This window comes from Cygnus olor, chromosome 6 (genome assembly GCF_009769625.2).
Source record: "Cygnus olor isolate bCygOlo1 chromosome 6, bCygOlo1.pri.v2, whole genome shotgun sequence".
Taxonomy (NCBI): Eukaryota; Metazoa; Chordata; class Aves; order Anseriformes; family Anatidae; genus Cygnus; species Cygnus olor.
This window is the reverse complement of record NC_049174.1, coordinates 33,632,416-33,644,870: the sequence shown is the minus strand read 5'-3', so window position 1 is coordinate 33,644,870 and position 12,455 is coordinate 33,632,416. Positions and strand designations below refer to the sequence as shown.

The 12,455-nt window shown below is 36.2% G+C and overlaps 1 protein-coding gene across 1 annotated transcript in view; it reads left to right on the top strand.

The window, feature by feature from the left end:
* The window catches only part of DARS1 (aspartyl-tRNA synthetase 1), a 39,388-nt gene that overhangs the window by 16,755 nt on the left and 10,178 nt on the right, over positions 1-12,455 (top strand). Inside the window, exons 5-8 of the mRNA XM_040561816.1 lie at positions 2,711-2,813; positions 3,981-4,061; positions 4,498-4,557; positions 12,212-12,323. Coding sequence (XP_040417750.1) covers positions 2,711-2,813; positions 3,981-4,061; positions 4,498-4,557; positions 12,212-12,323 — 356 coding nt within the window. The remainder of the gene's footprint in view (positions 1-2,710; positions 2,814-3,980; positions 4,062-4,497; positions 4,558-12,211; positions 12,324-12,455) is intronic.

Genomic DNA, 12,455 nt, shown 5'->3' with positions numbered 1-12,455 from the left:
GGGCATATTCTGAGCATAGCTCTGCAATGACTTCTCTAATACCAGCTTGCAGCCATAGGATCAGTGGTTTGAGTCATAAAACACATTTACATTTAACTATTATTTTCTTTTTTGCAGCGTGTAGAATTTGCTTCAATACATTTAAAGCATTTTCATTAACAATTATTAGTGGGAGGGGTTTTATTCAGCAGACTGGAAAATTATAATTTCAATTAATACACTGCTGTTGGTGTCATTAGTAGTATTTTCTGGGCTTTGCCAAAATGTTGACGTGAAGAAGGAAGCAGGAGAAGTAGAAGAGAACTGTTTGGGGGCGGGGGGAAATTAGCAGAAGAGTAAAACTTGTTTTCTTTTAAACTTTCACTTACTGGAAAAGTAGATGGAATTTGTAGTTACACTTAATACTATTTTAGCATGGTGCATTCTCTGTGCATTTCTTATCTTCATGTTGTCTTTTGCATTCAAAGTGATGTATTCCTGTCTTTTTAAGTGGATTTAAGCAGAACCATTTGTAAGAGAGCAAACTCTTTCTAAGCACTTACTGTCATTACTTTGTGTCTTGAATTTGTTGTCTCATCTTCAATATTTGAGATGAATGGAAGCTCAAACTTTACTAAATGAATTCTGATTTAAAGCCTACTGTTGACCTTTGCTTTTTTGTACAAATTCAGTCATTTGTTCATTATACTGATTTTGGCAACTGTAGCTCTTTTAAAATGTAAATATAACAAAAAAAGCACGCTATTCAGGAATATTAAATAGGAAATGGAATTACCTAATGGTTAGGCATATAAAGCACCATGGTCTGTGTAACTTTTAGAGCAGCTGCCAATGAGTTCTATCACCTGAAAGTATTGCCATCAAAGAAATAGTTGAATGCTGAAATGCTAAAATGATGAAATTTGGCTTTTTTTGTGATTCGTTTCTAGTGATGTTGTTAAGTTTTGAGAATTTTAGTGCTTGAATTGCCCACTGTTACTTCAACTTCAATAGATTTTTCACAACTTTGATCGCTTATTCAAAATTCTGTTGGATAATTAATTTTGAACTTAACTTCATTACATAAAACAGTTTGTAGACCAAAGATCCATCTAGCTTCTCTTAGGGCTGGTGTGGATGCTTCAGGAATAATAGAAAGCAGGACAAGCAAGTAGTCATACTCTGCAACACTTAGTGTTTTGCATCTCAGTTGCTTCTGGGTCATACCGCTTGGGTTTTGTCAGAGAAGAAGGCCAAGTTTCCCTCATCAACTAAAAAGAGAAACTTCTTTGTTTAGCTGGGTAATTCATGTGAGAGCATGACTAGTTCCAAACATATATTTCTAAAAAGAGAATTTTTAATCCTAATGAGTTTCTCATGTGGTTTTACTGGAGCTGTACAAAAAGACTGTCTGTCTAGAATACCTAGATTTTGTTCACAGCTCCCAGACTGACTCTGGGCAGTGCTAGATAAACTGATGCAGATGCAGGTGATTAGGACTGTAGTTACAATCAGCAGTGGCTTGTATGTGCTTGCACTCTGTCCTTCTCTCCTTTAACTGGGTGGGGGTTATTGCCCCTCAGTTCTGTGCAGTAAAATATTTCTCGTTAACCCAGCCTTTTTTCCATTTAGTTAAGTTAGAGGATTTATTGGTTTGGGGATTTTTGGGGTGTGGGGAGGAGTCTTGCTAACTAGTGAGCTGACCTCATAAAACTGAAGATGGCTAATTGATGTTTGATTTCCCAAAGTCAGTAGTGGCCAACTTGTCTAATGACATCCTTGCTCAACTCATTTGAAGTCAAATTATGGGCCTACTACCTGCTTGCTTTCTGAGGGCTTACGTGGTCAAGTGATGTACATAAAGTGCTTTCCAATCATCTCAAAAGTGCCTGAGAAGTGAAAGATAAAGTTAACTGTAACAGTTATTTTTCAAAAAGAGGAAAAGTATTTTCGGATATTTTGCTTTTTGTACACCCGCTGCCAAAGACACAAAGTAAAGATATATTTCCAGTAGGGATGAAATTACATGTAGAAAGTAATTGGTTTAAAGTCCAATACTTCAAGTACCTAAATGAAAACCATTCATAGGAATTATTTTTCATCTATCGCTCTTGAGGCTTTTGTTACTGTTTGCTTATAGCACACATGCTTCCCATCATATTGTTGGAAGATTTTCAAGATAACATATAGAGTTTTAATATACTATTAGTGACTGTTTATGGAGAGCAATTAAGATGTCCTCTGTCTTAAAGAAATGCCTTACAAGCATCTTGCATCTTTCACTAACAAGTCATGAAGTTTAAACAAGCTCGATCAGTTTGATTTTCCCCTCCAGATCTAGGACTTCCTTTCAGTCTGTTGTTCTGCTGCTCAAACCCATCTTTCAGATAATTGCATCAGCTGACACATGCAAGAGTGTATGTGGCCTAGAAAAATAACTATGCAACTTGTCACTTAATGTATACACGCACAAAGAATGAGCAATCAGTAAGCTTAATTATAATTCTTTCCCTCCCAAGTCTTCCATCCCAGTTTTTGAGTTTGTTGTGGCTGGGAATACTTCAGTGACATCCTTTATTATTTAGTGATTATATATAATAAAGAACTATCTAAATCCTTAACTGTTTTGTTGTTCCAGCGGTTCATACAGCACATAAACATCTGAGTGCAAAGTACTGAATCTGGTGCAGTGTGCAATGAAATTTAGTAAGCCTACTATCTTTATTGACAGCATCAACAAAGAGAGCATTGTGGATGTAGAAGGCGTTGTGAGGAAAGCACATCAGAAAATCGGAGGTTGTACTCAGCAAGATGTTGAGCTGCATGTTCAAAGGGTAATTTTTTGAGAAAACTGAGCACTGGTTAATTGTTTGAGAAATTATCTGTCCTATCTAGTCTGTCTTTTTACACTTACAAACCTTGTAAGTAAGCGGTCCAATACCAGAGAGATATACTGCTTTAAACTACGAACGTCATTATATAATACATAAACGTGAAACATTCCTGTTCTTAAAAGATTTGATTTTTATCTTCCACTTGAAGTACACTAACAAGTAAAATAAAGAATCTCACTGGAACAATTTGGTTAAGAGTGCTTGTCATTTTGTTTTGATTCTTAACTGCAGCAGGTACTGTAATAAAAAGTCTGCATCTTTTTAGGTGCAAGTCAGAAGTTTCTTCTGTATCAGGGAGTTACAATCTTCTCCTTAGTGAAATGGAGTGGAATACATAACTCTCAGCTAAAGTGAAGTACTGGCTTAATAATAGGGGAGCTCTTGAAATCTAAAATTTCCACAGCTTGTGGCGTAGGGCTGTAGCTTTATAGTTTATTGAAATAGAATGCATATTTAAACCTTTATGCAGTATATTTTGCATCTAAAGGTTTTCAGCCAATATACGAGTTGTATGTTTACAATACTACTGAAGCACAGCCACTTCAATAGTAGAATACAATACCTATTATAGTTGTAGTAGTAAGGTAAATTTTAGTCAACAGCATTATGGAAATCATGCACCTATGACTAGCCTGTATGTCAAGGTGCCTTTCTCTGACTGTGCTTTTTCTATCAAATGAATTATCAGTCTGAAATGTCTCTTACATTTATATGGTAAGTAAAACAGTACTTTAACAACAGAGACAGTGAGATGATCTAGCTGCAATCTGAACCTAAAACTGTGAAATCTTGTAGTTTCAGACCTGGCATTCATGCCAGTAGGCTTGTTCCCCAGGCAGTGTATACTTGTTCAACTCGGTGTTATTTTACTCCTTGGGGAAAAAAAAAAAAAAAACATCTTTCCAAAAGAAAATCAGATTTAAGCACTTTGAGTGTTATTGTGAGAATGCACCCGTGTATCCTGACTATATGAATAAAATCACAGTCTTCCAGCTAACAGCCTATGCAAACACTGTTTCATGTTTATGCCAAAAATATCCTTTTGTAAAACACACCTCCTTTTGTGAGTTGAATCTCATGTTATTTTTGTTCTTTTCTCACTTTCAGATCTATGTGATCAGTTTAGCTGAACCCCGACTCCCCTTACAGCTGGATGATGCTGTTCGGCCAGAAGTGGAAGGCGAGGAGGTGAAAACTTTGCATCCTCAAATATGTTTTAATATATCTGTAATTGAAGAAAAGCATGAAAGCCTGGCACTTCCTTCGTGCAGTGCTTTTGGGGTTTTGTTAGGCTTGCATTTTACTTCCTTTATATTTCTCCAGAACTGTGTTAGAAATTTCTATAGATTTGTTCTCTACTGAACTGCAGCAGAAAAACAAAACCAGAGGGCTTGAAGTTCCGTGTATGTGTTGTTGATCCCCTTAGCTGGTTTCTGCCTGTGACCACTGGGAAGTTATACCTTAAGCCTTGCTATACTGGCAGTTTGTTGTATGTTCTTCAGACTCATCTGTAAGTTCTCCCAAATTTAGAAGTAACCCTGGTCTTTTAACCAGAAGATGTTTTTCTCTACTAATTTTTTTTAGGTGTGTATATTCATTATGTATTTTTTGCACAACTGTTTAGGATGGAAGAGCTACTGTAAACCAAGACACAAGACTGGATAACAGAGTCATTGATCTGAGGGTAAGCAATATGCTTTGTTATATGCTTACCTGCAAGCATTTATTGTCCACTGCTCATATCCATGAAGCAATAAAGCAGTGGATCTGATGGAAGTGTTTTGTTGGCCAGAGGGAAAACTAAATGATTTTTCACTAAACTAAACATGTTTTTCAATTTGTGAGTGACATTGTGAGAACTCAGTTTCATCTACATATGGACATGCAAACAACAGGAAAAAAAAAAAAAGCAACTTTCCTGACATTCATGGGAGAATCCCTTATTAGTCGTTTAAAGGTGAACATTTAGGATTTGGCATGTTGCCATCTACAACTGGGCTATTTTAATTTCTAGAAGTCAAAGGTGACTGAATAAAGACAATTTGGAGACAACATTTCTTCTCAAGTATAGTACCAGAAAGTGTAGTAAGAGCTCTGTTTTGAAATACAGGATGGAAATTTTGAACTTAACATGTAGCTGAGGTGCTGTAATGCATGTCTTGCAAGTGAAATTGTAGCAGGATATCACACCAGTCTCATTTTTTTTCTTCCACGGTTTACCCATTTTTTTTCTATCTGGAATACTTTTGTTTGCAGCTTTCTGCTAGTTAATATACTTCCCAAATACTTACTGTTTCTGATTAGCAATAAAAAAAATTGCAGAACTTTTCTTTAAAAAATAAAAATGGCAACACTAAACACGTAATTAACTAACTGCAGTCCTGTTGACGTGACTTTTTCTGGTCTTTTCCCATACTTGGCTCTCCACAATACAATTTTAATTAGCTTTTCATTGAGTGATGAGTGTGCTTAGCTTGTTTTTATGGTGTTTCTAGTACTGCCTTCAAAATTATGATTATGGTAGTTTCTCAGTAAACCAATCCATGGGCCTGGGAAATAAAACAAAAAAGTCATTTATTTATTGGAAAACGTAGAAAAGTTTTGGGACTGAGGTGTTTAAAGCATTTGAACATCTGATCTCTATGTCAGCAAGTAAAACTACTTGTGCAAATTGTTCTATTTGGATCAATGCTAATGGCTTTTCACCTGACCTTATCATGTGTGATACTGAGCAACTTCGATATGTGATTACTTTTCAGGATATTTAGTATCTCGTTATATTAGTCGCTTTGTCTTAAGTCTTTAATGAAAAGAATTCTGTACTAGTGAGAATGATTTAAAGGATCATCACGTTATGGCAATGGTAAGGCAGTGTGCTAAATTGAAGGTAGAACTCTGGGATGTTAAAAGGTAAAGTTTCACTTGAGCTTCTGATGATGCAGAAAAATGCTGAACAACATGCCAGAGAAACTTAAGAAAATTCTTTTAATGAATGAAACGCCTGTATAATTAATAAACAGAAAAGAGCTTTGAACCCCAAAAAGAACAGAGAAGTAATACAAAGGGAAACAACAGTTAAAATAATAGCTGAAAATAATGGCATGAAAGCTATAAGTCAGGTGAGAGCATCTGTGGAGTAACACCTGAGAAGGTATCTAGTAATGGAAAAAGAAGGAAGACTCTAATGCCAGCGTAAACGCAAGAGATGAAATAAAGAGGTGGGTTAAAATTCTTCCATCCCTAGACATAGCCAGTAGTCCAGCAGGACGCTCCAAATACTTCTTATGTGTCTGCCAATAAATAAATTGTCACTGGTCTACTTGGAGGGTGCAGCTTCTGACCTAAGTGGATCCTTCTTTTCTAAATTATATGATTGCATACGATTCTGGTGCTTGGGGGATGTGGTTTATTGAGTGATATTGGTAGTAGGGTGATGGTTGGACCAGATGATCTTGAAAGGTATCTTCCAACCTTAATGATTCTATGACTATTGTACATCCCAACCATTGTCAGTATACCATTTATTCAGCAATGTTTGGCCCCTTGTTTTGAGGTCTGAACCTTAACTCTGTCTTCTACAGAAGTTATTTTTCTCCACATTTCCAACAGCTAATGGATAGAGGTGCTAAACAGCTATTTCTTTTCATGCTAAAAGGAATTCAGGTTAAGTTTTTACTAAACTGATGGAAGGATGAAATACCAAATTCCAGAGCCTTATTTATGTCTTGTCCTCTGCTTGCACCTGTGGCTGGATGTAACCTGGCCACAGCTTCCTCTTGATTAGGCTTAGTTATCTATTCTGCCTTCCTTCTATGTGTAGAAAAAGTTCCCGTGGCTGCCTGTGTCACGTTTTTGTGTCTTCTGCTGCCTGTTTCGTTCTTTGTTTCAGAACAAAGGTTATTTTGGGTAGGCTCATGCCTAATCATATGTTTGCTTTCTCTGTTCTGCAGGAGCTATGCTTGTGCAAAAGGGGATTCAAAGTAGTTGTGTTACTTTTTTTTTTAAGGGGAGAGCTGAATAAGCAGAAAAAGTGTTTAATGCAGAAAGGGAAAATCCCAGTGAGAACACGTACTAATATATATGTTCAGATTCAAAGTACTGTATGCACACAAGCAAGGGAAAGAAGGCAGTTTATCCTTCAAAATAGCTTTAAAAGAAAATAAAAATTCCTGACAAGCAGTAATTGATTTTCAGTGATTTGGTTTCATAGACTGAAGCTGCAGTACAAGTGGGACTTCAGAGAGCCCCCAGTGTTTCAAATGCACTGCATAAGTTACATTCTAAGGAGGATTAGGCATGATGTATTAAAAGCTCACAGGGGTATCTGAAATCATTGTTAGCTACTTTGTCCTCCATACCTCTTCTTTCTGCTACGACCAAATTGTGGACACCAGGGAAGAAATGTTAACAGAACAGTTCTAATGGAGATGCTGTGATGATCTGTGCTTGCAAGTGTGAGGGGAAGTCCAACCACAGATGTGCCATCTAGTTCTGGTTTCCTTAGTGCCCCATTTTTTTTAAGGAAGAAGGAGGTCACTGAGTATAAAAATAAAGATACTGATTTAACAAACTAAAGATTTAAACTAAATGCGTATACCTTGGCTAGACGTGCACTAAAAAAATCCTTAGCACGGAACTGAAATTATGTTTGTCCATTTAATACAATCTTTAAAGTAGTTTAGTAGTGATTTAACTAATCTTAAGTAGTGATTAACTGGTAAGTTCTTTGGGTGGGATGAAATCATGATGAAGTGGAGCTGTGAAACTTGCATGAATGAAAGGAGCTGGATTTCAAAAACCAACCAAAAAACACTTTCCAAGGAATGATGACTTAGGTAGAAAGACTCTTTTCCTGATGAGTTAACTCATAAAATACAGATCCCATAATTTTAGAGTTAGAAAAAATGAGGGTCTAGTGTCAAGAGAGATGGTGTGAACAAAGAGGAAAAGAGGAGTCCTTGTACAGATCAGATATCCTTTAACATCACCACAGGTGACTGTGAGGAAACTGCTGTTGACCTAAGTATCCGTTTTTCATGATATCTTAATGGAAGTTAAAGTATTTGATTCTGTATACATTTCCCTTATGGTTCCTTTCTTGGAACAATTAGAAAAGGTAAACTGGAGCACTGATGGTGTTTTCAAATCTCTGCTTTCTGCTGTGCTAAAGTTTGACTGCAGTATTCAGCGACTTCTCATATATGTAAAAACACATACAGAAATTGTTAAACAGCCATATTTCATGAAGATCAGTGGTAAGCAAAAAGCAATAAAGACAAGGCATCAAGTGAAACACTGATTCTTGGATTTTGTTTCTTAGTATGTCTTGCTCTGAATTAAAAATCAATTCAGGTTCATTGGGTTTTAACAATGTCCTGACTGATGTCCTTGCTCTGGCTTATTTTTTGATGTCCAGCAGGGTTTTTATCTTAATGGTATCTGTCTGCATTTGGCTTGAATTATATGCATTTAGTGGTCCTGATGCTATAATTATGTCTGCTAATGCGCAGCTCACTGAGACCAAAGCACAGTCCTTTTAGAGTCAATATTGTCTTGTTTAAACTGCTCAAGGTAGTGCATAACCATTAAACCTGTACCTTTAGTAGTTTATGGATGTCAGACTGTTACGTGATAGTGCTGTTCATTGATCTTAATGTAGTTTGGTTTTTCAAAATACTTGATTACTTTAAGCTTGATTTCATTGTGTTGAATTCAATTTACTCATTGCAAAAGCTGTAGTTTTCCTGACTGACTTCAAGCTGTAATGAACAACCTGATATACAGCTTGTTTTATTGTGTATAGTGATTTGACTGTGATGACATAACACAGTCCCAGTCACTTAGGCAAACTTCATGTTCATATCTTCTTGTTGTACTATAAACAGATACTGAATCTGAATGAAACAATTGATTTCAAACACTTAGGATTTACCTTAAGTAACAGTTTTTAAATCCTGGTTTCCTAGCAAAAACTTCATTCATCATACATATGAGAAAGGATTTGGAAAATTACCTACCTTATATAAAATAACATATGTTATTTGAAACAATACAGTTGATATTATTTTCCCTTTTTATTTAGCCTGCTTTATGTATTAGTGATTGTGATAGAAGATAGGTAGTTACAGCAGGCAAACAAAAATGTAAAAAGTGCAGAACAAATTCTGTGGCTGATGTGCGTAACAAAAAGTTCACAGCTTTGCACGTCTGCGCCTCAGTCACACCTCTTGGAGATATAATCATGTAAGGTGTTAACTGCCCTCGATTCTACTGAAACATATTTGTCTCTGACTTACATGACTACGATTATTTTAATGCTGCAGATTGTGTTAAATAGAATGTGTGATAATTGTTTTTATAGTCTTACAGAGTTAAACTACTCTGTTCTAATATTATTTCTCTTTTATAGCATTTAAATAATAAACACACAGTGAAGTTATGATGAAAACTTGTATTTCAGCACTCATAGAATCATTAAGGTTGGAAAAGACCTCCAAGATCATCTGGTCCAACTGTAAGCTATTGTTAGCTAAACGTTTTTTCTGCTTTGATTATTAGAAATAAATTCTCTTGTGAAATAAATTCTGCAGACCATTTTTAAACATCAACACTGTTAACAGCAGCAACATCTAAGTGGCATAAGTTTGTTTCAGTTTCTGCTTCACACTTGAAGGATCGTTTACTGTCTTTGTCACTGTCTCAGATAAGGATTTCCCAGTATATAAGGGGAAGAGTTTATATTAGAGTAAACACTACAGGAAAAGAATGCCATAGTGAAATGTTGTTTGAGGCAAAGGTAAAAATCGATTCACTTTGACAGCTGTCTCTGCCTTAAGATTGTTATGTTTGCAGCTAAGTGTGGTATCTCAAATGGGAACTGTTACCTACCGCTATAACCAGACCTCATAACACACATACCAGTGCCTCAGTTAAAGACAACATAACAGCATGAATTATTTTCTTCAGATAAATTCAGTTTATTTTTGTCCCAAACATTCCAGTGCTAAAGGACATAATTAAATCTGAAAAAATTTGCTTCATATAGACACATACTTAAAATCTTTGGAAAGTTGTAGTTTGAGGTCACCCATTTGACTCTACTGCATGCTGCTGGATGCAGTTCTTTAGGAGTTTATCTCAAATGTCATCTTGGCCTGTTTAATTCTTGCAGGGAGACTGCAGGATCATATACTCAACAGTTACCATTGTTGGCAGTCTCTGAATGAGCACCGATGCTCAGCTACCTTTGGTAGTAAGAAGAGCGGTCTTGTGAGATCTAATTTGAGGTGTGGAGAATTGCTGCTTGTTCTTTTCTTGGTCTATATTTAAAGAAAAAAGCTTCAGTGTCCAGACCAGTGAATTTGGCTACTTTCATAAACACTATTTTTGAAGATAATTTATCGTTACAGATGGGATTGGGAAGACAATGTCTTTGCTCTGCATCCTCACTAAAGCAAAGAGTTGTTACTACCTGGCAAAGTATTGTTAGTAGAGGTGTGTTAGTTATTTACCAGCCGTGTTTCTGTGCACACCTCTAGGCTTCAGAGCAAGTAATCGCTCTCAGATTGGGCTTAGCACATCACCATTTCTCTTTTTCGTGAGAGTGTATACCTTAGCATGGAGCTGGTGCTGGTTCATCAGAAGGATTGTTGATCAGAAGTCGTTGTTACTGTCCTACTTCAAGCAATTGTTGCACGTTTTGTTTCTTACCTTTTTTTTGAAATTTGTCTACTTTATCAAAAACTGTATTGGTGACTGTGTCATGTGACTGTTTGGGTTGTAATCTCTTGTAAAATCTTTCAGCTTCTACATAGGAGATGGTTAAATATATACGCATATATGAAATGTGTATTTATTATATCCCTTTGAATCATTTGGGTGCTTTGATATAACACTGCCACAAATTATACACCCAATTTGGGCTACCTTTCCTGTCTTAGCATATGTCTGACTCTGGGAGACCCGTGGAAAAAGGGTGAAAAAGTTTGAGGGTACTTCTGTAACTGTTGCTCAAAACCTCATTTCCTTCATTTTGAAAGTAGTGGGAGTAGTGGCTGTGGTTAATGCTATCAGACAGCGAGAGCTGCTAGCAATTATTGACTAGGCTCAGCCCCTTACACTCCTGAGATATCAGTCTGCTAAAATTGCAAATAACTCCAAATTACTACAAAACTGCAGTATTATTACGGTTTTCTTTCAGTTTTTCAGTTAGGTGATATCTTTTATCTCCTAGAGATGACAAATGTAGATTTATTTCAACATATCCACTAACTGACTGTCTAAATTTGGGTGCGTATATATTTTGTTTTGACTGGGTTTTTTTGTTTTGTGGTTTGGTAGGAGTCATGTGAAAAAGCCCACAAGGCTCTCCTTACCCTAACTGACAAGTAGGGTACCTTGCAGAAAGGAGAAGTAAACAGTGCTGTGACGCAGGTTGTTGTAAAGAAATGTTTTCTAAGTTGTTTGCAGGAATTCGTTAGGTTCTGTATACGCGTGTAGGTTGCTAACTGCCAGTTCTTAAATGCTGCAAGCACAAAATCAGATATGGGTTCAGTGCTGACGTGTTGCAGTGTTTAGAGCATTTGCTAAGGGATTTTTTTTTCACACTAAAACCCAAGAGTGTTCAAAGAACGTTTAGTGTAGATATTTGTTAACCAGATAAGTGGCTTACCTGTTTCATATGCATAAACAAGTAGAAGCTGATCAGTTCAGGTTTTCAGCTAAATGTACTTCTGAAGTAAATTTTGAAAAGACAGAAAAACTGCAGTTCATGTGATCAGGTGCTACGTGGACTGTTAAATGCTGCTGGGAGCTCAAACCTTCTTTTGAGGATGTTTTTGTGCCTGTGTCATATGTGGTTAGCATGTGACTGGTTTTACGTGACAAACATGTATTCTGTAGTCTTCAATAGGCACAAACATTTTGACCTTATGTAAGTAAGGGCTTTGCTCTTATCATGCATGGTATATTACTGCAACTGTTCTAGTTCAGTGTGCTGAAAGCTTTTTAATAGGTTTAGTGTTTTTATTCAATTTTTTTACTATAAAACCTTTATTTGCAGAAGCATAACTTATAAATCAGTGATTGCTTAAATGTTGAATTGACCATAGTGCCTCCTTTATAACTGAATATGCTGTAAACTGAAATGAGGAGTTTCTGTTGTTTCCATTCCTATTTCTTCTCGTGTAATAAATAATAATTAAAGTGCACTTTTCTCTGTTTAGGCAAATACAACAACCTAAGAGCATAAATGTAGCTTATACTGTCCTGATACCTGTCTGTAAGAGTTGGGAAAATTAAACTAACTTAGGATTCTTTATTTTATCTTCTCTTTATAGACCTCCACTAGTCAGGCAGTCTTCTGCCTTCAGTCTGGTATTTGTCAGCTTTTCAGAGAAACTCTCATTCGCAAAGGATTTGTGGAAATTCAGACTCCCAAAATCATTTCAGGTATTGTATATTTGATCCAGAAGCTACAGATCCGCTTCCTTTATATTTGCTCAGTGTACCTATCTGCCAAAAATTTGGTAACTTCTTTGTTAACAAAAAGATAAAGTTGTATTTCTAATTTAGATAAAACGT